Below are 27,712 nucleotides of genomic sequence, written 5' to 3'. Positions count from 1 at the left end.
GTAATACTTCAGTGTTTGGTGTCATAATGGGAACCCAACGGGTCGTATATGAGATCGCCATTTTGATATAATACGGCGTCACAACGGGGGAGGGTTTCTGGGCCCGGCGGCACAGTGCTGGTTGGCCGGCACCCGTTCCAGCGAGCCTTGCGCCTGACCTTCCTCCCGTGGTGCAGCGCGGGAAGGTGAAAGAAGATGACCGCCGGTAGGACAAACATGCGGCAGCGCCTTGCAGCCGCTCTCCTGCTGCTGGCTGCCGCGATGGCCGCCTCTCCCCCCTCGCCCGCCCCCGCTGTCACTACTGACTTATAGAACTCCCGTTTATAGTTGCAGTAGGATAAGCTGCAAAATATGTTATATTTACGTTTGGAAATAAAACCGCACCATTTCCCTCTTCATAAACTAATAATTAAATTATTTCAAATTCTAATCTGCCTTGATTGCCACTTTACAGAGATTTGTTTTAATAACATTTTTCCTAATATCCCCCAATAATAATTGTGATTAATGTCCTACATGCCAGAGTATTTCTTAATAGCAACTGTCAGAGCCTTAGCTTTCATTATATTTATTTTAAAATATCTTCTTTATTTCATGAAAATAACTTTTAATTTTTAGTGCAGTATCTTCATTCCCTTACATTATGTCATCCCTAATTGGTGTCCAGAATTAACAATAGACAAAAATTTGGACAAGAGCTGGAAAGATCAATTTAAGTGTGAAATTAAAAAACTGTGGAACAAAATTCTGAGCATCTCTAATCACATTACCTGGGCCAAAGTAGCATCCGCACATGCTTTTCTGGCATCCTGAAAAGGAATGACAAGACCGTAAATACAAAAACAACACATTCCAATAATAGTCCAAACAAAAGCTTTTCATTGTACCTTGGTACACGTGATAATAATACACTAAACAGAAACATCAATATTGCATAGCATTAATGCAACATGATTTAACATTGTTAACATCTGGGATGATCTGTCCTGGGTAGACACAAAATGTTGGAGCAACTCAGCAGGTCAGGCAGCATCTCTGGAGAGAAGGAATGGGTGGCGTTTCGGGTCGAGACCCTTCTTCAGTTTGATGTCAGGGGAGGGGGCGGGACAAAGATAGAATGTAGTTGGAGAATACTGTCTCGAACTACATTCTATCTTTGTCCTGCCCCTGCCCCCTCCCCTGACATCAGTCTGAAGAAGGATCTCGACCCGAAATGTCACCAATTCCTTCTGAAAGGGGGGCATATTGCCACAGCGACAGAGTTGCTGCTGTACAGCACCTGAGACCTGGATTCGATTCCGACTTCAGGTGCTGTCTGTACCGAATGTGTACGTTCTCCCCATGACTGTGTGGTTTTTCTCCGGGTGCTTAAATTTCCTTCCACATTCCAAAGACATGCAGGTTTGTAGGTTAATTGGTCTCTGTAAATTGTTCCTAGTGTGTAGGATAAAACTAGTGTACTGGTGATTAATGGTCAGCATGGACTCGGTAAGCCGAAGGGCCTGTTTACAAGCTGTATCTCTAAACCATGTACATGAGATGCTGTCTCAAATGGCAGTATCTATCCTAAGTTATCCCCACCATCTGGGGAATCCCTCTTCTCATTGCTACCATTGGGCAGGAGGTACAGAAGCCAAAGGTCACAGCAACAGGTTCAAGAACAATTACTTTCCTACCATTATCAGGTTCTTACATCAACCTACACAACGGAACTCTTTGCCACTTATATGGACTTGATTTTTCTCTCCGTATTTTGTATTTGGAATTTTATTGCGGTCTTTTTACTGCCTTGCAGAACGTTGTGTAATTTTTGCATTGCCCGAGTCTAGGTGGTTGTGATGTAATCAAGATTTTAATTCTACCTATACCTTATCGTATTTGTGCATATGACCGTAAACCCCGACTTGATGATCCATAGCTTGGAAAAAGCCATTTACTGCCCATACTTTGATATATCTCAGGGGCATTAAGGCCAAGGGTGAGAAAAGTCAGACAAGCCCTAAAATAATGCAGTGGGCTTTCATTTTTAAATCCTAGATGTGCATTTATTTAACTTTATGACAGGATTTTAATTGATAACCTTTCACTACCATAAGCACATTAATAACTCTAGTTTGGAGATTGTTGATGTAATGCAGTATCCTATCTCCAAAAACATTAAAAAGTAGGGCCATAAATCAATTATCTCCATCAATTAAGACTATATTGTAAAAAACAAATAGTTTTTTTGCTTTCAAAATGACTAGCCAGAAGTCAGATGAAGTGATGATGTATCAGTTAATTGAATCTCTAGATGGTCTCACCAGTCGAGTGCATTTTGAAGATTCTACCTCAAATGGATCTTCCTCTTCTCAAACAATAGTGGGATTAATTTTTTGTGTTTGATTGTTGCTCAATCCAGTTTGAAGAAGTTGTTGTCAATAGCACAATCTGCTGAATTAAGCACTAATTGGCAAATGGGGAAGTCAAAAGACTAGATTGTGAAGATTTAGAAAGAGAAAATACAAATTTGGTCTTTTTTCCAGGAACAGAGAAGAGCAGGGGAAGAACAAAACTAGGACACAAGAAATGACCCAGTGGGTGTGATGACGAATGGTGAGGCCATGTGAAGTGACACAATCAAGGGCCCAACGTGAACTTGTGTCAGGGCTTAAACAAATAAAATTAGTAGCTTCACCTGTCCAGATATTCTTGGACAAAAATCTCACAAGCACCTGCAAGGGTTTAAATAGATTTTAATAGTTTAAATAGTTTAATGTTTAAATAGATTTTGGTCAAGCCAAAGCTTATGGTTTTCATGAACAGCCTCCAATTGTCCCATGTGAGAAAATAAGGGACCAGTTGTCATGTAGAAATCAACATTTTAACAGATCCCTTCATGTTCACAAAATGTTGAGGAACATCACAGCACAGGGGAGCAATGCATGTTCATAGAATCAGGAAAAAAGACAGCATTTATATCCTCAGAAGTTGGAGAGATTATAAGCGTTTTCAACACAGGAGGCAGTCATTCACCTCGCTGCATCCACACTATCCTAAGAAAGAACTTAGTGTAATACAACATCTTGAAGGTTAAGGCTCTTCAAGAGATCTTACTTGCTTGGCAAAAGTTTGTTTCTAATTCACAGGATAGAGGAGGCATTTGCAAGTCCAGCATTCATTACCCATGAATTACCCTTGACCCGATTGACCTGCTAAGCCATTTCAAATAGCAGATGAATTAACCCCATTGTATTTTGGGTCATATTCTTGGTCAGAATGGGCAATATTAACAGATTACTATTTTATGTCAATCCAATAGTCAGTTTTTTAAAAAACTGATCTATAATAATAATTACAAGTCCAGGCCATTTACTGGGCCAGTAAATTAACTACTGCACTACTATATCCACAATATTGGGAATGATCGGGGCTGCAGGTTTCAGTGCAAGGGGCAAATAAGTTAATTAACAGCTGTAAAAAAAAACCCTCCCCATTAGCAGGTCACAATTCCTATCACATGCTGGCCAGAAACCATGTCTAGGAAGGAACTTCAGATGCTGGTTTACACCAAAATAGACAGACTGGAGTAATTCAGCAGTTAGGCAGCATCTCTGGAGAACATAAGTGATGGTTCAGGCCAAGACCCTTCTTCAGACTTGAAAGGTCAAGCTAGAAGCCTCTGGTCTCACCAAATCATCTAAGCTAACCACACACATCCCAAAATTGTATTGTGTACAGTGTTGTATAGAAAATTGCAGACAAACCTACAAGCTTCCATACAAAATCTAGTGCACTCATCTAGCGGCAGTGGTGCAGCTGGTAGAACTGCTGCCTCACAGCACTATAGACTGGGTCTGATGCTAACATCAGGTACTGTATGGAGTTTGCATGTTCTCCCTGTGACTGTGCACGTTTCTTCCGTTGCTCCACTTTCCTCCCACATCCCAAAGACGCGTTGGTTTATAGGTCTATAAATTGCCTCTGGTATATAGGGAGCGGATGCGAGTGGGATAACAGAAGAAGAGTGTGAACAGGTGATCGATGGTCGCCGTGGGCCGATGGACCAGTTTCCACGCTGTATTAATAAACTAAACATCACTTTCCCACTCATTTAATTTGTAAAAATTTGAACCTAACATGCCAGAGAGAATACTCACTCGGATCTGATTCTTCAGTTGCTCAGCCTCCTGACGTAACTGCTCCAGCTCACTCATTTTCCTGCACTAAGCTTGCCTCCACTGGAACACTCCCAATATCTTAAAAATAAACAGAAGCAAGTTACTATCTGAAGATAATCAATGATCAGAAAAAAACATTTAAATAATCATATAATCTTGTCCATTCACTCCATGTTTACATTTTCATTTAACAAAAGTAAAACAGGGGAATCAGGTTAAAAACATGAAACTATAAAATGTTTGTAGGAAACATTTAATTTTAGTCATCAATAATTATGGAGTTCTAAATATCAATTCACCCCAATGGTTCAACAATTTTGTATAGTCTAATGCATTCACTAAGTGTGGATGGCAGAGTCTTCTCAGCAGTAATTCACTCAAGGGTAAGGGCTGTTGCTTTCACTGTTAAGCCAAATCGGTTTAAACAAAAACCTGCTGATTATACAAACGTGGCAATCCATGACCCAAATCCAGTTATTGCCTTAAATTTATATTTGCACTATTTTAATGGTAAAACAAATGAAAGTTGGAATTTAGGTGGAACAATGAGAAGGTTCCTAAATATAACTATTACTGAATATCATTTTTGGATAAACTAGCCAAACTTGGGAAAATAATCTAATCAATTTAGAAGGGTAAGCCATTTTGTTAAACACCGAGAAACCAACAACTCTGCCAGTGTCTCTTTAACTACATATACTTACCATAAAGGATATGTGCAATTCCAAATGGACCAATACCACACCACTTTTTTCATTACACGGTACCTATTTTTCAAAATTTTCTCGAACAATCAAGCTTCAAAGGTAAACTTAACCATCTTTAAACTGAAGATAAAACTAAATTTTAGATAAAACCATTTTAGATTTCAAAAATAGGCAAATGTGCTTAAAACAAATGAAATTTACAATATGATGGTTGACCATGCTGTCACCGTCCTACTCACCTAGATGCCAGCTTTATTTGAAATGAACAACTGAGTCGAGTACTTCACTGAAATTAAGCCTTTGTTACAAACTAGCTTCCATCCTGCACAGCTCATTGGCTCATTCTAAACCAAGCTTGTGTTTAGGGCAATGACACCAAATCCTTTAATCTTTTTATGAAACAACATGCCTGGGTTAAAGCGATCAGGCCAAGATCTTATCCATAGGGCTGTCAGTACCATTTACTCCTCATTGTAGTAAATGACCTCCATCTCATTTTAATCGCACCAATTTGCTCAGCTGCAATGGTGCTTTTACTTCCTACACTGCTCTTGTATAGATTGATGAACAATTTGGGCCGTGTCTCGCTGCTAATGCTATTAACTCCCATTAACAGGACCAATGATATAGGTCCATTTTGAATCAGATGTTAGGCATGTTTTCCCAATGGGTTAAGACCTGGTTTAAATATTTTGATCACAAGTATATTTATTTTCAGAATGAGCATCTCAGGAACAGGGTAAAAAAATAACAATCCTTTCAGAGTTTGCATGACAAGCTGCCAAAACATGTTATTGGGAGAATTATTATCCAATATCAAAATGTCTTGTGAAGCAAGTTTAAAACAACATGAATGGACATCAATTTTAGCACTTAACTCATCTGCAAAATTTACAGAAACCAGCTGAGGTCCAAATGGTTGCCAATTGCCTATATATTGCTTCCAATGTGTCTATTTATCCACGCAGATAAATTAAAAGGGAGTGCAAGGGCATTTATTGCAAATGGATATAAAGAGTCGCACTAGCTATCGGTAGTTCCTACAGTTTTCCTACATACATATATCTATAGTCAGTGAGGCTCTGTAGGCATGTATTTTAATTTCCAATTCCTCATATCCATTTTCAAAAAATGCTCTTTCATGCCATTTTAATTAATTTTCAAAAATGAATCAATCATTGAACAATAACAAGTTGATCTTTAACATGATCAACTCACTGGATATAGTTTGAGTTATTCTAATTTATATAATAATGATATAGCGTGAACATGTTAATAATGTATTGCAGTTGCAATGGACAAATGTGCACAAACGAATTGCCAGTTTAAAATGGCTGCTCTAAATATTCAATCACATGCACATTCCTGTTAAGTCTCCAAATTGATGTTAGACTACGTTTCCTGCTATTATTCTTGTTAAGTTTAACAGAAATAATGGAAATAGTGATCAATTTGGAGTCTGGTTTTTCAGATAACCCGATTTCCAGGGCAGCAAATGTTAGGGTTAACATTGGCAACACAAACTGGAGCAACTGGTAGAGTTGCTGCCTCACAGCGCCAGAGACCGCGGTTTGACCCTGACCTCTGTCACTGGGTGTGGAGTTTGCATGTTCACCCTGTGACCATGTCAGTTTTCTCCGGGTGCTTCGGTTTCCTCCCACGTCCCAAAGACATGCGGGTTTGTGGGTTAATTGGCCTCTAAATAGTCCTCGGCATATAGGGAGTGGATGGAAAAGTGGGACAACACAGAAATAGTATGAATGGGTGATGTACGATGTGGGTGATGTACGATGTGTGGACTCGGGTGAGCCAAAGGACCCATTTCCATGCTGTACCTCTAAACTAAACTAACTGAATACAGTAATGGAACTTAAAATAGCAGAAGAATCTGGAACCTCGAAAAATCACTGGATGCAGTTAGGCCACACTTAGTTTTGGTAACTCCAATCGGATGCAAAGCATTTAGAGTTAATGAATTCCTCAAAATACAGACACTTTAATAAATAAATTATGCCAAACTACACAAAAGGCTTCCACAAGGGGCAATGTAATAATCAATTAAACATATATTAAAAATTTGCTTAAATTCACTCCCAGGCTTTTGCATCTTGAAATTGAGTGCCTACTAAAGTCATTCTGAGCCACTAACATTGTATTTCTTCAATCAAATTAGTAAACTTGTATTGCACACAATAGCTGATTTAATAATAGATAACGATGACATATGCCGAGAAATGGAGAACTGGAATTAGAAACACCTAAACAATTTAAGGTTCTCTGTTCTTAGAATTACTGGTTTATAAACCAAGTAGCTTTCGGTTTCATTCCTAGGGTAGACAAATGATACATATAAAGTTAACAATTTATATTATTCTTTGGAATGCTACTTCACTATTTAATCTGCATGTAATTCAATTCACTGATGGTATTGCTCAAAAACAAATGCTTATGAATACCACAAAACAGCTCAGTACTTAAAATGCCATAGTGGATATGAATATTTTAGTGAAACATTTTTAATCCATCAATTTTTAACTTCAAGTTTGCTTTTCCGAGAATTAACATTTGTTTGTTTTCTTTTATTACTATGATCCTAGGTGTCTTGAAAATCATCGATATTTACACTGATAACGGCAGGGCTTTTGTGCTACCTTTCAGTAAAGCACTGTGTGCAACAAGTAACAATCCCAATACAAATTTGGACAAAATCACATTGGTCATTGCAAGTGTAATCCAGATGTACATTAGAAACTGCTGCAATCTGATTTCTACTTGGCGCTGCCCTGCGGCTCTTCAACTTACACTATTACCTGGTCATCAACTCTACTTTGATTCTTCTGCCACTTATTTAAAGCGAGGATTTTATTTTAAGCGGTAGGCCGTTAACCCATCAGCACATTTTAGAAATGTGGGTGGAAATCAAGAGCATCCAGTGGCAACCGACAAGATCATTGGGAAAACTCTTGCTAGCTTTCTAGTTCAGGAGCGAACCTGGATCATTCAATCTCATTAGCTGCGGCACCTCCAATCTACAAGAAATCGAAAGCAATTGAACTATAACTCAATTTTCCACTATTAACAATTTTGATCTGTTCAAATTATTGCTGCTCAAAATAATTTTTTGGAACCTAGCAACACTTACCAGAAACTGACAATGTGATACCTGTTCTTTTTGTTTAATGCTGCTATATTAATGATCTGCTGATTCTCTCTCTCTCTCTCGCTGGCTAACTTGGTATTATTTTTGTAAGTAGTCCCACTTGCAAGTGTTGCTAACGATGTGTGGACGAGGGAAAATTCTGGAAATAGCGGTAATAGATTCTCAGCACAGAAACAGATCCTCTAGTCCATATCTGTGCAGCTCATCACATACTAATTATATGTACCAGTCCTGCCTTCCTCAGTGCCTTGGTGATTCAAGTGCTCATTCAGATGTTACTTATAATGTTGAGTATCTGCCTCCAACATTAGTATTCCAGAAAGGAACACTGGGTGATAACAATTCCGCAGATATCCTCTAAATCTCCTTATCCTCATCATAAACCCATGCCTTCTTGTCTTAACACAGCTGACATGGAAAAGTTTCTTTCCATTTCCTAAGCCTCTTTTCTTACCAACCCTATCATTGTCACTCATTTTATATAACCCTGTCTCTCACTGAAGATGCCGTGCTACCAGCTAAGATTTGCACCCTCAGCCTTTTTTAATGTTTGGGCTATATAAACACGTTTAAATCCAGAGGATTGTACACATTCACATCCCACCACGACTTGCAAATTAGTTAAATAAATAACAAGACTAGGAAAAATCAGTGTCTTGATTTGCAGACCAACACTTATGATTAAACTCCAAGTGCTCACTGAAGGGATCTTATAATTATAATTCAATACAAAGGAAAATTAACAATAGGAATTTCCAGCAATGCCTGCCTCAGACGAATATATATAAAACCGTGAAATCAAGTCTAATATGTGCCTTGCATTTGCATTGAATCTTTTGTGTCAACACTTCACATGAGGTTAGCTGATTAAAGTTCTTCAAATGTTGTGCTTGGCAGCTAATTTATATAAAGCAAACAATTTTAATCATATTGGCTAAGGCACCCTATTCTCAAATGGTGCCCAGAGATTTTGTGTGCCCCTGAGTAACAGACTGATTATTTCAAGTCTCGTGGAACTTGAAAATGGACGTAAATAAAGGTCTTCAATTTATTTAGCATCCCGATGCCAATGAAGTACTAAAAATATTGTACAAGCCAGCAACAATGCTTCAAGATATTTACAGGTAGCATCACCTTTCAATGTTTGCTTTAAACTTCAGAACCCAAGTACTCTAGAATTCCCAAAAGTTCTCCTTATTCAATTCACACACAGAAGATAAAACTATGGTACACAAGCGAAATTTAGATAAAGTGAAGGAAAATGTGATGTTTTACTCTTGGCTAATAGCAAGAATGCCACAAACTGGGAATATTCCAAAATTTAACATCTTTTTCTCTATACAATATTTTTATTTTAAAAAGACGGCTCCGGGATGCGATAAACCTGACATAAGATGTTGACGCAAATGTCAAACAAATTTAGGTGAGAAACTGCATCAAATTTATCCAACTTAACATGAAATTTGCCTATAAATGTAAGCATAAGAACACTTGAGAGACAGCATAGATCAGGGATTAACTTTATCATCCATAAGAAAAGTTGTATACAGCCAGAAAATTCAAATATAATGACTTTTGATGTTAAATACAAAAATAAGCACAATAAATCATAAGTAGTAGATAAATGGACTAGCACAATGGAGAAGATTGAGAAAAAATTCTTCTGCTCATGACTTGGAGCCGTGTAGTTTATTCTTTCTAATTTGATAGTTAATTTTTTAGATGTAGCATAATGGAAATTAAGTAATATTTTTTGGAATATTGGCAAAGACCCACAAACACCAAAAGTCATTTGAAATATATTCAAATACATTATCTAATTGTAGGTTATAGATGTAATAGATTTATAGATTTAAAGATGCTGCATTAATGTAGCATTTTTCCACAACCGAGATTTGGAGAAGACCGTTGTCCACGATGAAATGCTTTTGAATTATGACCATTGCAATGTAGAAAGTGTAAACCCACCCCCCCCCGAAACGGCACTGTGATAATTAGGCAGCACCCTATAGGTATTAGTTGGTAGAAGCTTTGCGCTTCGATAGAAGCAATGTGCGTCGACACATCAAAGTAATGACCAAGAAAGCACTTGCCTCTACTTCGAAGGCATAGGAGTTTCAGCATTTCCATCGACCCTCACAAACGTCAACAAAAATGCACCGTAGACAGCATTTTATCAGGATACATCACAGCATGGTTTGGAAATAGCTCCACCCAAGCCCAAAAGAAATTGCAGAGATTTATGGAAGCAGCCCAGTTCATCATGCAAACCAACCTGCCGTCTATTGATTACATCTATACTTCACGCTGTCTCAGCAAGGCCAGTCTCATCCTTCTCTCTTCCATCAGGCAAGCGACACAGAAGTTTGAAAAAGCATACCTCCAGAGAGTTTCTTCCCGGCTGTTGTCAGGCAACTGAATAATCCTCTCACCAACCAGGGAGCGGTCCTTACATGCATGTACCTCACCGAGACCTTCAAACTATATTTAATCGGATGTTACTGGACTTTATCTTGCACTAAACATTATACCCTTTAGCCTGCATCTGTACACTGTGGACAGCTTGATTGTAATCATATATGGCCTTTTCACTGAAAAGATAGCACGCAATAAAAAAAAGCTTGCCACTATACCTCGGTACATTTGACAATAATAATAAACTAAACTAGATATTGACCAGGCCACTTGATAGCTCCCTCACTCAGCTTCAATATAATGCACAATATCATGTCTCCCCCTTAGCCAAGTTTCTGTAATGGCCATAACATCCCAGTCCCACATACCTATCCATGCCCTGAGTTCATCTGCCTTACCCATCAGATCTCTTGCCTTGAAATAAATAATTTAATCCAATTCTTTCCTTGTTCCATGTCGCGCACCTGTCTGTCTTATCTACTGAAGCTACCATTAACTTCTCTATCAATTTTCAGCCTGATCTGCCTCACTACTGCTTTGGATCCCACTCCCCTGCCAATCTAGAGTAAACCCACCCAGGAGAAAATCTGTTTGCCAAGATATACACTTAAATGTTAAAACATTCTACTTCTTACACAGGAGCAGATTTGAAAAAATTGGAAGAGCAAACATGATCCAAGTGAACAAATTGTGCTATATGCTCCAAAGTTGTACCCAGAGATTGTATAAAATTTGGAAAACTAGGAGCATCTAGATTTACGCATTACTCTATCAGGTATTTCAACCCAACAAATAGGTCAGCACCCATTCCAAGTCACATTCACATGGCTACCTCAGTTTTGACTTGAAACAAATTTCAAAATACTGTTTCATTTGGTGAAAAGAAAATGGAAACCAAACAGTGACTGTAAGTGCTTTGAAATATTAAATATCGTGCCTTAAATATACTGTCCCCTCAATAGGTGAAAACATTGCATTTGTCTCCCATATAAAGCATGAATGCAATTTTTTCATGAATTAAAGGAAGATGGCTCTATCCTATCAACTACAGCTGAAGCTATTATCCAACACAATTGCAGGATCCCCTCAGGTAATTAGAAAATAATAAGCAGCATGTTGCCAATTACCTCCCTCCACACATGCTGTATTCCACCCTCCCCAGCAGCATTCAATTACTTCTGTCAGCAAGCACCAACTGGCACTGCAGAGTTGATTAATCCCAGTCTCAAACATTCAGCCAGGGTTTGTTACTACCACCCAGGATTGCTTCTGGTGAAATCACATGAGCCTGAGAACCAATATCTTTGCTGGTAGATTTTTGGTTGTTGTAATAAGCAAAACACATTTACTGAGCTCAGTTACACAACAGGTCTACCATCTAAAGCTGTTCAACTGCACGAGAGAGTTGTGAATCATTTAATAGCTCATGTGTAACACTGATTTTTATGGCTGTAGTACTCAAGGCAAAAAGTGCAACTTCCTCCGATTCCCAGAAATCCCAGCAATGTTCAATCATGTGCAAATTTAATAGAGTTCAATTTGCACACAGCTATTGTCTGAAAATAGTAATTTTAATTTTTCTTAAATATTTCAGAGACATTCTGAACATTGCGAGAACAATCTTGAATACAAAGATGTCACACAGACAGGCTAACTGCAAATTTGGCCAGGGTAACTAAAAAATACATCTAACTATACAAGTCCACCATTCAACAAAAACAGAACTGGAAGTGTCTTTAAGAATAGCGCTTCCCACAATGTTACTGTATTAAATTTGAGGCTCAAATAGGCTTATGTAACGAAGACAAATACCACCAATTGAATCCAGCACACGATTCTACAATTTTCAGCAGGTACACTGCAAACAGCTATGCATCATACGAGATTAGGCACGACTTGATAGCTATACTCAAAATTATGAATGATTTTGATAGGGCTAAATAAGCTTCCAATGGGAGATGTGACTGGAAAAAAGATTCCATATGACCTGAATCACTGGCAGCATGTTTTTTTATTCCACAGAACAATGTTGGGATCTGGAATGCCTTACTTGAAAGATTCAAACTATTCAGCAGAACACTGGATAACGAGCAAGAATATTTCTAGGAATACAGGGAAATAGGGGGACTTATTCTACAATAGTCCAAGCAGAGGCTGAACAGTTTACCTTGTGATTATGATTCTATGATCATAATCTTATGATTCTATGATCATAATCTCTCTGCCTCGGTACACACGTGTGGCTGCGCCTAACGGCTGCGGCTCTCTGGCAGTCTGTCTGTACTTTTTCCTTTTTTTGTTGTTTGTGTGTCGGTGTTGGGATGGTTTTTGTTTCTGTTTTTGGCTGTGTATGTGTGGGGGGGTGTGGGTGGGGGAAACCTTTCTTTTATTAGGTCTCTTCCCCGGGGCGCAGCTCGGCCGCGGGGCCTTCCATCGCCCGCTGGACTTAGCATCGCCGGTGCGGCTCAGCCGCGGGACCTAACAGTGCCCGGTGCGGCTCGGCCGCGGGGCCTTCCATCGCCTGGTACGGCCGCTGACGTCTCAGCGCTCGGTGCGGCTCGGCCGCGGAACGGTTCAGCGGCCGGCGCGGCCGCGGGGCCTTCCATCGCCCGGCGCGGCGCGGCCGCTGGGCTTAACATCGCCGGCGCGGCTCGGCCGCGGGACATTTCAGTGCCCGGTGCGGCTCGGCCGCGGGGCCTTCCATCCCCTTGCGGGGGCTGTGCGTGTCGGTCGCCTCGGTAGGGGTCGAGCTGCCTGTCCGTAGGCGTGGGGGGAAGAGAGTGGAAGTTTTGTTGCCTTCCATCACAGTGAGGGGTGTTTGGACTCACTGTGATGGATGTTTGTCTTGGGGTCGTGTGTCCTGTGTACTTTTTTCTTTTTTTTGTTGTGTTTTGTGACTGCTGTAATTTCGTTCGGTACTTGTACCGAATGACAATAAAGTTCTATACTCTATCAGTTAAACATTGAACTATTTTGAATTGAACATTTGGGAGCGTTGTATTTCTAGGGGGAAAAATGTTTGTATGGAAGTGCTTTTGTAAAATACCTTTTCACCACGGTCACCTCTAGTGCATCACATTTTTGAGCAATAGCGTCACATTGCTCAAGCTTCACTACAAAGATCCAAGCATAAAACAGGCTCACATTTAAGTACAGCCTGATATACCATTGCAAGAGCTTGATTGGTATCAAATGTTAAATAGCTCTCTCAGTACTAAGAAGCAGATCCAATTTCACACAACCGCTTAAGGACACACAATATGATTGTAACAGCATAGGAAGAGACCAGGAACCTTGTCTAATGATGTCAGAACAACTGCCTAGCCCTAATAGCAGCAAGTCAAAAGAGTTAGTTGTTGACCTAAGGAAATCATAATAAATCTAACCTGGTGCTTTTGCACTGATGCAGAGATCAAGAAAGCACAGTGTCGTTAGTTTCTTAGGTGGCTCAGAAAATCTGGCATGCTCACAAGCAATCTCAAGCTTCTACAGATGCACTATAGAAAGTATTCTGACCAGATGCACCTCAGTCTGCTATGGCAACTGCTGTGTCCTTGACCACCTGAACCTAGAGTGGTGAACCCAGCCCCGTCCATCACAGGGTTATCACTACCTCCCATCCAGTGCATCTTCATGGTGCGTTGAATCTGGAAGGCTGGACGTATTTTCAATAGACAATAGATGCAGGAGTAGGCCATTCAGCCCTTCGAGCCAGCACCGCCATTCAATGCGATCATGGCTGATCACTCTCAATCAGTACCCCGTTCCTGCCTTCTCCCCATACCCCCTCACTCCGCTATCCTTAAGAGCTCTATCCAGCTCTCTCTTGAAAGCATCCAACGAACTGGCCTCCACTGCCTTCTGAGGCAGAGAATTCCACACCTTCACCACTCTCTGACTGAAAAAGTTCTTCCTCATCTCCGTTCTAAATGGCCTACCCCTTATTCTCAAACTGTGGCCCCTTGTTCTGGACTCCCCCAACATTGGGAACATGTTATCTGCCACCCTTCTGAGAGAATTTACGGGAGCTTGAAAGACCAGACGTCCAGACTTAAGACTAGCTTCTTTCCCACTGCCATCAGACTCCTGATCATTTTTTATAGCACCTCATTGATGGTCCTGCCACATACTCTTAACTCTACCTCGTTCAGTTATTCCATTATTGCAGTTATCTTTCTTGCACTACTTCAGATTGCACCATAATCTGAATTGCACTATATTCTGCTGTTTGCATCTGTTGTTGTATTTATTGTTGTATCAGTCATTATCATGTATATTTATGCTCTGAATTTCATGCGACAAGGTATTTCATTGCATTCTGATGTATACAACAATAATCAGAATCTGAACACCTTTTCAAGCAACTAAATGTTGCCTCTAAACAACCCAAAAACAATCTACAGCGCACAAATTCCCATATCACACAGCTGCACCCCCATCACCTGATCTTTTAGTCTGTAAAATATCCAACAAAGTATTGGATGAGTGAAATTTCCGTGCAAAAACTAGTACAAGTCAAATTTAGTATCTGTAACAAATCTCTCTTTACACAATTTCATTCCCTCGCTGGCAACTATCTGAAATTGAACAAGCATGCGAGCAACTATGGTGCCTTAATATCAAGATCTTCAGCTTTGTGCCATCACTAAGTCATCCCATTTTCACTTTCATAAAGTTAGCCTACTCAATTCCACATCCTTCGATCTGCCCTCTACTCCTTACAACTATTCAAAATTCCAATGCTCAAGATCTAACTTCAAACAAATTCGGATTTGCCTGTAATCATTATGCTTGCTGAATTATAATGGTTCCTGGTTAAACAAAACCTCAATTTTAAATCCACTTAAATGCAGTTTCATTCTTTCTAACATGCATTTTTATTTTGATGTTCTTATGAAACGTCTTGGAAAGATCTGTTACAGTAAAGATATTGCAAAATACAAGTATTGGTTAATAACTACATTTCACATTACAAATGCATGGGATTCCCCACAAAGTCCAAACTTCAGCATTTCTCAAAATTTACTAAAAACTGACTTCTACCACCACAATTTCCTTTAGGTTCAACACAATCTTGGGATAGGAGATAAATGAGACCTGACAGTACTGCTACATTCCAGCATCAAATTAAAAAAAGAATCAAATAATTGAATAAAATAATTTCAGTAATATTTTACAGAATTAACAGACAAACTATCCATGGCAATGCTCCATGCACATGCATGTAGATTCTGGAGAATGACAGGTAATAGATGCCCAAATACCATTAAAAATGAATTAAGAAATGCTATCAGGTGTTAGGAAGCCCAAATATGACTGCACCATCCGCAGGGAAATGAAGTTACATATCACAGTTTACTGATTATAGTAATTCCTCATTATAATGGACCAGGGGGTTGGGGGAAATAGTGTTTGTTTCATCCGATTGTCTGCTATAACCGAGCAAGGTATTATTGTATGTAGTTGAAACAAAGAACTGCAGATGATGGTTAATACACAAAAGGACTTGTATTCAAAAGATTCATCATAGTAAAGGCTTTAATTCTTCCAGTTTCAACTCTCAGAACTAAGCTCGCCAGAACCCCTATCACATTGGTTTTGCTGGACAAATCTTTTCTCCTAACTTGAGACAAAAGATTTAATAGGGACCTGAGGGGGATAAATATATGAAACAAGCTGCCGGTGAGTGGTTGAAACAGGTACAATAAAAGACATTTGGACAGGTTCATAGATAGGGAGGATTTAAAGGGATAAAATACAAGTATTGGGCAAAACGTGGGCAAATAAGACTAGTTTAGATGGGCATCTTGTGCAGCATGGATGAGATGGTCCGAGTGACCTCTTTCTATTGACTCTCTGACCCTCAAACTATGCCAATCGTAAACAGCAAATACACAGAATTAATGTTGCTTATAGAATGTTGTACGTGACTTTCAAAATGTGCATATTACTGAACAATCACATCCATGCAGGAAGTGATGGTAGGAACATTTGGAGTAAAGGAGCATGGTAGAAACAGATTAAAAAACATGTTTGAAAGAAACTGCAAATTTTGCTGAAGTTATCAATTCAGAGATTTCCCTCCAGATGCGTTGACACTGAGACATTTTGAAACCGACAAGATCATTGTGCTTAACACATTTATTTGGAGGATTGCAAAGCACACTAGCTTTATCTCCCATGCAATATTGAAAGAAAACAAGCGTGATCATTGCAAGCAATAGGATTAAGGTTAGTGCTTTTTACTATCTTTAACAAGATGTTGGAATGAAGTTCCATTGGTTAGGATATCTAGTATTAGTCGTTACAATCTCAGAAGATGACCATTCAGGATAGAAAAGAAATGTATTCGCTCATTAAATTATGAATCTTTGGAATTCTCTACCCGAGTGGGTTGCAAAGGTGCAATTTCTATATTCAAGAATGACGCCAATGGATTTCAAGGTATTAAGATAATCAAGGGATATGGGATTAGTTCAAGCAAAGCAGCTATGATCTTACTGAATGGCACAGCAGGCATGGGATTGGGCTACTCCTGCATCTACTAATTTGCCTAGCGAGCAAAGCTTTTCTCTCTCCAGACAAATTCACCCTTTGGCTTGAAATTCAGAACAGATATGACTGTTAGAAAGAGTGCAAAGATGACAAACAATAATTTAAAATCCTTGAAGAATTCAAAACGGGGAAAAATGATTATTTGGGTAAATTTGACATTTATTTTCTCACTTTAAGCAGCCAATAAACTATTTCAAAATCACATTATTCAAAAATACAAGTGTATGATTGTCCATTAGAGCTATTTGCAGTAATCTCAAAACAGATTACATTTCTTTAATCGCCAGAGATATTAACCACAATGTCATGCCATCCTTCACTAAAAATAAAGCCATTGTCTTTTGGAAAGTGCTATTTGGAAACTATCAAATTATACTTCAACACTGGGCGATCAATCAGAAAAGACAAATGTATTTGGTGTAAAAAAGGGTTACCGAATCAAAAATTCACAGGCAAATGTTAATTCTTTTGTAATACAATTAAAAGGACATTAATAACTGCAATAGGAAATAGGGTCTGAAGAAGGGTCTCGACCCAAAACGTCACCCATTCCTTCTCTCCAGAGATGCTGCCTGTGGGTTACTCCAGTTTTGTGTCAATCTATAGGAAATAGGAAATGCATAGAGTAAATCTCAAAATGTACAAACATGGAACTAGTGGAAACAGTTGCATGTTTGCCAAAAAAAAATAATTCTAAATTAGTAGACTAAAATAGATAATGCATGATAAAACTTCAGTGATGGAATAGTGCAAATTACTCCTCAAACATAGCTTCCCTGCACTGAACTATTAAGGATTTCTTTAATATAATTTGCTTTAATATACTGCCTTAATACCACGAGATATCCTAGGGCACTTTGCAATGTAGGAGATACTTTGGACAATTCATTTTCTGTAGATAATTTTACAGCCAAATTGGATACATAAACCCCCAGAAAATTTGAATAAGAACAGGAATTAGAAATAATAAACCAATACCAAACAGGAACAATTAATTTTGTTTTGGTAACATTGGTCAAGGTAGAAATGCTTGCCTGAATCATGAAAATTATTTTCCACATTACTATTAATACCCCCACTTACCTTCAAAATAATAACCCAACGTGACACCCATCAACTGAAAACATGGACTCCCTATCAAAGAATTGAAGAAAAAGCACCTTCACGTATCTATGATTCTCAAAGAGCTCTACGGCAATTAAGTTGCAATTAGTTTTTTTTATTTTTTAAAGTCAGTGGCTGAAGGAACATCTAAAGTAGTAAGATGAATGGAATGAAGTAGGCACACAGAATAAAAGCAGTGGGGTGCTAATAGCAGGTAGGTTTAGCATCAGAAATTGTAAAAAAATAACAAGGGATCTTGTCAATGGTAATCAGGAAAACAAGAGTTAATTATTAAAGTTGTAAAGGACATTATGAAATGCAATATAATTAAACAGAGCTAACTAGATTTTACAAATGAAAATAGCATTTGACAAATTTAGTTGAGGATAAAAGGGATCCAAAGGGTGTATTGGGATTTCTAAAAGGGACCCAATAAGGTCACATATAAAAAAGGTTACTCCAAAAAAACAAAGTCCATTGTATTAAGATACAAGATCAAAATACAAAGAATTTATTAGCCAAGAACATACAAGGAATTTGATTTGCAATACAGTCACACCAAAAAAGCAGCAAGACACACAACTACATAAAAATCAACATAAACATCCACCACAGCGCACTGTGATGGAAGGCAATAAAGTCTTATCTTCTTCCCGCCTATTCTTCCCCAGGCTCCCACGGTTGGAGCTCCCGAAGTCGATCCCTGACAAAGGGATCGCAAGCTCCACGATGTTAAGTCTGCAGGCTCCGGCGGTTGGAGCTCCCAAAGTCGATCCCCAGCAAGAGGCTGCCAGCTCCACAATGTTAGGCCGCAGTGCGAACGGAGATACGATACGGAAAAAGTCACATCTCCGCCGAGGAAAGAGATTAAAAAAAGTTTCCCCACCCCCCAGATAATACAAAACTAAAGAACACTAAAACATACATTTAACAACAAACTAAAAATAACAAAAGAAAAGGACGAGACAGACTTAGCAAGGCTGCCATCGTGTGGCACCACCTGGTTAAAGATAATACGTTAGCATATAGGATTAGTTAACTAAATAGTAGAGATAAATTGGTCATTTGAAGGTGTGAACCTGTGATACATGAGATCTCAGATACTGGTGTTTAGAAATAAAGTATCCTTACTTCAGTTAATGGCGAGTGGATGATGGCAGCTAAGTAACTGAACAGCAAAACCACAGCCTGAGGGTGAATGAGGATTTCTGATCCAATAGGCCGAGATAGATGTTATTACTGAGGAGAGTATGATTAAAAGTTAAAGATAGTGAACTCTTCAGTATTGATTAGGATGCTCCAATAATAGCAGTGTGATTCAATCAATGACACAGGAGATGGATGGAGTTAATGACAAGAGTTTTGGAGGGGCTAAATGATAATCTTCCAAACATTTACCATAGAAATTTTAGCTCAAACACAAAACAAAATGCACAGGCTGATAGGGCAGGAGCACTGCAAAGGTCCACAGAGATAAAAACGTTAAGCTGAGCATCAGAATGCACATGAAGAGGACTTGGATCTTTATACAAGGAGGATATGGATGAAGGAGGATGCAGTGGGCCGAAGAGACACGAGGGAAACCAGGAGAAACAAAGCACAAGCAGCAAAACTATTAGTAGAAAAAGCTTCAGATGACAGTACAATAAAGTGTACAAAGACAAAACATGAATAAAGAAAAGTCGGCCACTCAGCTCTTTGTGCTTGCACCATTTAAAATTGTGGACCTGAATGTGATCTGCATTCATATATACTCGGATTAATCTTTAGAGGTGCTTTAAATGTCAGAAATGTCTTGATAGCCAGCTATTTTGAGCAGTGCCTTCCACACAACCTTATTCATCCATTAAACTAATACAAAATCTATACATTTCAAAATTCCTGCACTGTAATTAAATAAACAGATGAAATAATGAGTGTATTTGACCAATACAAAGTTTGCCATGAACACAAACACCATGCTCCTTTTCAGCAGCAACGTTCTATGTTATCTGCGGTTCCAAAGGCATCCAAAGTAGTGGTGGGTGACTCCATCGTCCGAGGGACGGACAGAAGATTCTGTGGCAGCAGGAGGGACTTGAGGATGGTCAGTTGCCTCCCTGGTGCCAAGGTTCAGCACATCACGGACCGGCTTCAGAAAATCCTAGTGAGGGAAGGCGATCAACCTGAAGTCGTTGTGCACGTGAGCACGAATGACGTCGGGCGGAAGAGGAAGGAGGTGCTACAGCGGAAGTTTAGAGAGTTAGGAAAAAGACTGAGAAGTAGGACGTCGAAGGTGGTTATCTCTGGACTGCTACCGGTACCTCGTGCTGGTGAGGCCAGGAACAGAGAGATAGAGGGTATGAATTTATGGCTGAGGGGCTGGTGCAGAGAGCAGGGATTTAGATTTCTGGACCACTGGGATCTCTTCTGGGCTAGGGGTGACTTGTACAAAAGGGACGGGTTACATCTTAACAGCAGGGGGACAAACATTCTGGCAGGCAGGTTTGCTAGTGCGACACCTGTGGCTTTAAACTAAGTAGTGGGGGGGAGGGGTTAACAAATTGTGAATATGAAGATGAGGTTAAAGGGAATACAGGAGATATTGCAGAAGACTCTCGGAAGAATGGGAACAGAAGTTCTAGAGGGGAAAAGAGATTAAGGGCAGGGCCATTTGTGACCAATGTGAGAGGGGAGGTAAATACAGAAGTTAAAGTGTTGTACTTAAATGCGCGTAGTATAAAAAATAAAGTGGATGAGCTTGAGGCTCAGTTAGTCATGGGCAAGTATGATGTTGTAGGGATCACTGAGACATGGCTACAAGAGGACCAGGGTTGGGAATTGAATATTCAGGGGTACACAACGTATAGAAAAGACAGACAGGTGGGTAGAGGGGGTGGGGTTGCTCTGCTGGTAAGGAATGATATTCATTCCCTTGCAAGGGGTGACATAGAATCAGATGATGTTGAATCAGTATGGATAGAAATGAGGAATTGTAAGGGTAAAAAGACCCTAATGGGAGTTATCTATAGGCCCCCAAACAGTAGCCTCGACATAGGGTGCAAGTTGAATCAGGAGATAAAATTGGCATGTCACAAATGTAATGCTACGGTGGTTATGGGAGATTTCAACATGCAGGTAGACTGGGAAAATCAGGTTGGAAATGGACCCCAGGAAAGAGAGTTTGTAGAGTGCCTTCGAGATGTATTCTTAGAACAGCTTGTACTGGAGCCTACCAGGGAGAAGGCAATTCTGGATTTAGTGTTGTGTAATGATCCTGATCTGATAAGGGGACTAGAGGTAAAAGAGCCATTAGGAGGCAGTGATCACAACATGATAAGTTTTACTCTGCAAATGGAAAGGCAGAAGGGAAAATCGGAAGTGTCAGTATTACAGTATAGCAAAGGGGATTACAGAGGCATGAGCTGGCCAAAATTGACTGGAAGGAGGCCCTAGCAGGGAAGACGGTAGAACAGCAATGGCAGGTATTCCTGGGAATAATGCAGAGGTTGCAGGATCAATTTATCCCAAAGAGGCGGAAAGACTCTAAGAGACACCTGTGGCTGACAAGGGAAGTCAAGGACAGCATAAAAATTAAGGAGAGGAAGTATAACATAGCAAAGAAGAGTGGGAAGACAGAGGATTGGGACCCTTTTAAAGAGCAACAAAAGTTAACTAAAAAGGCAATACGGGGAGAAAAGATGAGGTACGAGGGTAAACTAGCCAATAATATAAAGGAGGATAGCAAAAGTTTTTTTAGGTACGTGAAGAGGAAAAAAATAGTCAAGGCTAATGTGGGTCCCTTGAAGACAGAAGCAGGGGAATTTATTATGGGGAACAAAGAAATGGCAGACGAGTTAAACCGTTACTTTGGATCTGTCTTCACTGAGGAAGATACACACAATCTCCCAAATGTTCTAGGGGCCGGAGAACCTAGGGTGATGGAGGAACTGAAGGAAATCCGCATTAGGCAGGAAATGGTTTTGGGTAGACTGATGGGACTGAAGTCTGCTAAATCCCCAGGGCCTGATGGTCTGCATCCCAGGGTACTTAAGGAAGTGGCTCTAGAAATAGTGGAAGCATTGGAGATCATTTTTCAATGTTCTATAGATTCAGGATCAGTTCCTGTGGATTGGAGGATAGCAAAAGTTATCCCACTTTTTAAGAAAGGAGGGAGAAAGAAAACGGGTTAGACCAGTTAGTCTGACATCAGTGGTGGGGAAGATGCTGGAGTCAATTATAAAAGACGAAATTGCTGAGCATTTGGATAGCAGTAACAGGATCATTCCGAGTCAGCATGGATTTACGAAGGGGAAATCATGCTTGACAAATCTACTGGAATTTTTTGAGGATGTAACTAGGAAAATTGACTGGGGAGAGTCAGTGGATGTGGTGTACCTCGACTTTCAGAAAGCCTTCGACAAGGTCCCACATAGGAGATTAGTGGGCAAAATTAGAGCACATGGTATTGGGGGTAGGGTACTGACATGGATAGAAAATTGGTTGACAGACAGAAAGCAAAGAGTGGGGATAAATGGGTCCCTTTCGGAATGGCAGGCAGTGACCAGTGGGGTACCGCAAGGTTCGGTGCTGGGACCCCAGCTATTTACGATATACATTAATGACTTAGACGAAGGGATTAAAAGTACCATTAGCAAATTTGCAGATGATACTAAGCTGGGGGGTAGTGTGAATTGTGAGGAAGATGCAATAAGGCTGCAGGGTGACTTGGACAGGTTGTGTGAGTGGGCGGATACATGGCAGATGCAGTTTAATGTAGATAAGTGTGAGGTTATTCACTTTGGAAGTAAGAATAGAAAGGCAGATTATTATCTGAATGGTGTTAAGTTAGGAAGAGGGGATGTTCAATGAGATCTGGGTGTCCGAGTGCATCAGTCATTGAAAGGAAGCATGTAGGTACAGCAGGCAGTGAAGAAAGCCAATGGAATGTTGGCCTTCGTAACAAGAGGAGTTGAGTATAGGAGCAAAGAGGTCCTTCTACAGTTGTACCGGGCCCTGGTGAGATCGCACCTGGAGTACTGTGTGCAGTTTTAGTCTCCAAATTTGAGGAAGGATATTCTTGCTATTGAGGGCGTGCAGCGTAGGTTCACTAGGTTAATTCCCGGAATGGCGGGACTGTCGTATGTTGAAAGGCTGGAGCAATTAGGCTTGTATACACTGGAATTTAGAAGGATGAGGGGGGATCTTATTGAAACATATAAGATAATTAGGGGATTGGACACATTAGAGGCAGGAAACATGTTCCCAATGTTGGGGGAGTCCAGAACAAGGGGCCACAGTTTAAGAATAAGGGGTAGCCCATTTAGAACGGAGATGAGGAAGAACTTTTTCAGTCAGAGTGGTGAAGGTGTGGAATTCTCTGCCTCAGAAGGCAGTGGAGGCCAGTTCGTTGGATGCTTTCAAGAGAGAGCTGGATAGAGCTCTTAAGGATAGCGGAGTGAGGGGGTATGGGGAGAAGGCAGGAACGGGGTACTGATTGAGAGTGATCAGCCATGATCGCATTGAATGGCGGTGCTGGCTCGAAGGGCTGAATGGCCTACTCCTGCACCTATTGTCTATTGTCTAAAACACTTTCCATTTTTCCTTATTAGTCAGCACGAAAAGACTATCTTCCCATGCAACTGTAGAAGATGCAACATTTGCCCAAACACCACAATCATCTAGGGACCTAAACAGTCCTTTCAGCTGAGGCAGTGATTCATACGCATCCAACCTTCATTCCCTCCAACCTTGTCTCCTGTATTCAGTACCTTCGAATTGGATCACCTCTACATTGGCAAAAACGAAGCCCAGACTAGGAGACTGTTTTGCAGAGCACTGGCGCCAGTCTGCAATGACCACTTGTTGCATATCATTTCAACTCACCTTCTCATATCAGCCTGCCTTCAGCCTTCTTCACTGCCACAGAAAGGCTAAATGCAAACTAGAACAGCACATCAATGGTACTAACATAACATTTTCCACATATCTAGTGTTCCTTTCCCATTCCTATCAGTCCATTGCCCATTACCTAGCTTTGTTACCTTTCTCCAACCTGGTTTCGTTTGGTCATCACTCACATGTCCATCCATCTCTGTTCCTACTCCTACCCTCCCCATCTATCCATCATTCCTCACTTAACTAGTTCCACATCACCTTCATGCCTCTGACTCCACCTTCCCACCCCCACCTGCAAAAAACTGTTCCATCTCCATAGGTGAAAACAGGCATTTTTTCTTCTTGTCTGTTTTCACCTATAACCCATCAGCCAGTCTCAATATGACCTCCTCCCCAATGACATTTGCCATTATTCCCTACCACCTGGTTACACCCATCACCTACCACCCCACCCTCTTAATACTGATTATACTTGAATTCATCCAGCAGTTTATTTTTTGCTGCAGATTCCAGCATCTGCAGTTTCTTGCCTTTCCAATAAGACTGTGTACATTTTTAAAGTTAGAATCAATGTAACACGTAAATTATGTAAAATTGTTTTGAATTATCACTGGAAGGAATTTCAAACTCAAGGATTTGAGAGATTTAATTTCAACCATCCATAACATTAAATTGAGATCTTGAATGCCTTCAGGTGGATGCAAAAAGAGCAGAAGATATGTCACTCATGAACTGACCAATATTTACCCACTCACTCGACCAGTTACAACAGATAATTGGGCAAGATATATCGTACTACCATACAAATGTGTGATCTACATTAACTAACTGCTACAACATTGAAGCATATTCCAAAAGCCTTTTCTTGCTTCCACTTCCTCCTCTCTAGAATCAATGTGAAGAAGGGTCCCGACGCAAAAACATCACCTATCTATTTTCTCCAGCGATGACTCGCTGAGTTACTCCAGCATTGTGTCTATCTTTCAAAATGTTGCAGTGTGCTTTTTGCTGTCCTGAAAGGGGAGTAAATGATACTGTATAAATATGTCTCTCTTTCGATATGCAGGTTCCTCTGTATCTTTTATTTCCAAACTTGGCAATTTAGTCTTTGAAATAAGAAAATTATTGTAATTTTTGCATCAAAATTCAGTTAGGAGCAAACAATGGCTGAATAATTACAATTTATTTTGTGGCTTGAACTGACATTTCAGTGTGCATGAATTCATGGTGTCATCTTATAGAAACAAAGGCCCTTTACAACAGCAACTGTTGTTTACTCAAAGTCTGTATGGAGTTGCCACCTGCAAAAATCTGCATTTAAAACATTAACACATTATTTTCCAACTAATTGTTTAAGATTTTAACATCTGATTGAAAAAAATTTTTTTTCAAAAGGGATTACTGTGCTGTCAAATGTGCCATTTTTCAGATGAGATGTGTAAACAAGTTCCTGTATATTTTATCAAAAGGGAAATAAATAGAGATAGGCCACTCAGGCCTGCTCATCCACTGCAGAGATCATTGTTGATCTTCCACACTATCCCTAAATGCATTGATTCACCTAGTATCCAGAAATCAATCTCCATTTTGAGTGTGACCAACAATAGCATACCGCAAGTGATAAATGGAATGATTCACCAACTTCTGAAGAATTTCTCAACATTTCAGTCTTCATTTGCCAAATAAATTTATCCATCACCTCTAGTCATGGACTCAGTCAGGGAAAACATCCTCCCCACATCTACCTGGCTAAATTGTTTCAAATAGGTAACTTTTCATTCTACTAAACTAGATAGAGACATAGTCTACTCAATCTCATAAAACACTCAACAAATCAAAAATCAGTTTAGCGAGTCCTAATTGTACTTTTTTAAGTACACCGTTTCAAAGGCATGGTCTCAAACCCCTAACTGTAGTGAGGAGTCCTATCCGTTATATTCAAATATTCTTCCAATGAAAGCTAATATATCGTTCTCCTTCTCAATCTCTGCAACTGCATGTTAGCTTTAAGAGTTACAAGGCAACTAAATACATTAGCAAATTTGCAGATGATACTAAGTTGGGGGGTAGTGTGAATTGTGAGGAAGATGCAATAAGGCTGCAGGGTGACCTGGACAGGTTGTGTGAGTGGGCGGATACATGGCAGATGCAGTTTAATGTAGATAAGTGTGAGGTTATTCACTTTGGAAGTAAGAATAGAAAGGCAGATTATTATCTGAATGGTGTCAAGTTAGGAGGAGGGGGAGTTCAACGAGATCTGGGTGTCCTAGTGCATCAGTCAATGAAAGGAAGCATGCAGGTTCAGCAGGCAGTGAAGAAAGCCAATGGAATGTTGGCCTTCGTAACAAGAGGAGTTGAGTATAGGAGCAAAGAGGTCCTTCTACAGTTGTACCGGGCCCTGGTGAGACCGCACCTGGAGTACTGTGTGCAGTTTTGGTCTCCAAATTTGAGGAAGGATATTCTTGCTATGGAGGGCGTGCAGCGTAGGTTCACTAGATTAATTCCCGGAATGGCGGGACTGTCGTATGTTGAAAGGCTGGAGCGATTGGGCTTGTATACACTGGAATTTAGAAGGATGAGGGGGGATCTTATTGAAACATATAAGATAATTAGGGGATTGGACACATTAGAGGCAGATAACATGTTCCCAATGTTGGGGGAGTCCAGAACAAGGGGCCACAGTTTGAGAATAAGGGGTAGGCCATTTAGAACGGAGATGAGGAAGAACTTTTTCAGTCAGAGGGTGGTGAAGGTGTGGAATTCTCTGCCTCAGAAGGCAGTGGAGGCCAGTTCGTTGGATGCTTTCAAGAGAGAGCTGGATAGAGCTCTTAAGGATAGCGGAGTGAGGGGGTATGGGGAGAAGGCAGGAACGGGGTACTGATTGATAGTGATCAGCCATGATCGCATTGAATGGCGGTGCTGGCTCGAAGGGCTGAATGGCCTACTCCTGCACCTATTGTCTATTGTCTATTGTCTAAGAACATGGCATCTCAAGCCTGACCTACCATCAATATGACCATGGTTCATCTATCCCACGCCTCAACTCTTCTTCTGTGCCAGTTCCCATTGTCTTCATTCCCCCATCTTTCAAAAATTTCTGTCCTTTTAAATATCTCCAATGTTCAAGCCTTCACATTATTCAGGATAGAGATTTTCAAAAATCCACCACACCGCAAGAAGAAGTTTCTATGTTCCGGTTTTAATAACTGCCATTATAGTCACTTAACTGGGTTGTAGTAAACAAGGACATCAAATTTTTGTGAGGCATAATTCAACTGTCATGATGTTCAGTCAGATGTGCTACCATTCTGGCACTAGAGCACATCTGAACAATATTTTCCAGTCTTTCACCATATCAGGTTCTGTTTTAATGAAAGTGGACAATCCTATCTTTTTTCCATAATATAATCCACCTGTTGTTTTTGACTTCTCGATTAGTTGGTTTCCACCAGGGATCTCCAAACTATGGCCCACGAGCCACATTCGGCCCGCCACGAGATCTTAGGCGGCGGGGACTGGAGGCAGAAGCTGGGACAAGGCGAGAGATCGCAACACCCCCTCGCAAACACCAAACTCAAGGAAAACTTCCCTCCTCGCCACCACCACGGGGGGGGGGGGGGGGGAGAGAGTCAGGGTGGCGGGAGAGAGTGGGAGCGCGTGGAGGGTGTCAGAAGGTCCGGTGAAGGAGCGCCGCCACTGGCGGGGGCTGCTCCCTCTCTCCCAGCGCCAGCGAG

The 27,712-nt window shown here is 40.3% G+C and overlaps 1 protein-coding gene across 5 annotated transcripts in view; it reads right to left on the bottom strand.

The window, feature by feature from the left end:
* The window catches only part of LOC144608108 (guanine nucleotide-binding protein G(I)/G(S)/G(T) subunit beta-1), a 59,796-nt gene that overhangs the window by 14,040 nt on the left and 18,044 nt on the right, over positions 1 to 27,712 (bottom strand). For 4 of the 5 annotated variants that reach the window (XM_078425446.1, XM_078425442.1, XM_078425441.1 and 1 more), the window contains exons 2-3: positions 4,140 to 4,238; positions 771 to 809 (exon numbers count right to left, since the gene is read on the bottom strand). In XM_078425446.1, coding sequence (XP_078281572.1) covers positions 771 to 809; positions 4,140 to 4,196 — 96 coding nt within the window. In that variant the 5' untranslated portion in view covers positions 4,197 to 4,238. Of the gene's footprint in view, positions 1 to 770; positions 810 to 4,139; positions 4,239 to 4,864; positions 4,885 to 27,712 lie in introns of those variants that run through there. The other variant, XM_078425445.1, reaches the window with a different exon arrangement.

Source organism: Rhinoraja longicauda, chromosome 30 (assembly GCF_053455715.1).
Source record: "Rhinoraja longicauda isolate Sanriku21f chromosome 30, sRhiLon1.1, whole genome shotgun sequence".
Lineage (NCBI taxonomy): Eukaryota > Metazoa > Chordata > Chondrichthyes > Rajiformes > Arhynchobatidae > Rhinoraja > Rhinoraja longicauda.
This window is presented reverse-complemented; position numbering and strand designations above follow the sequence as displayed.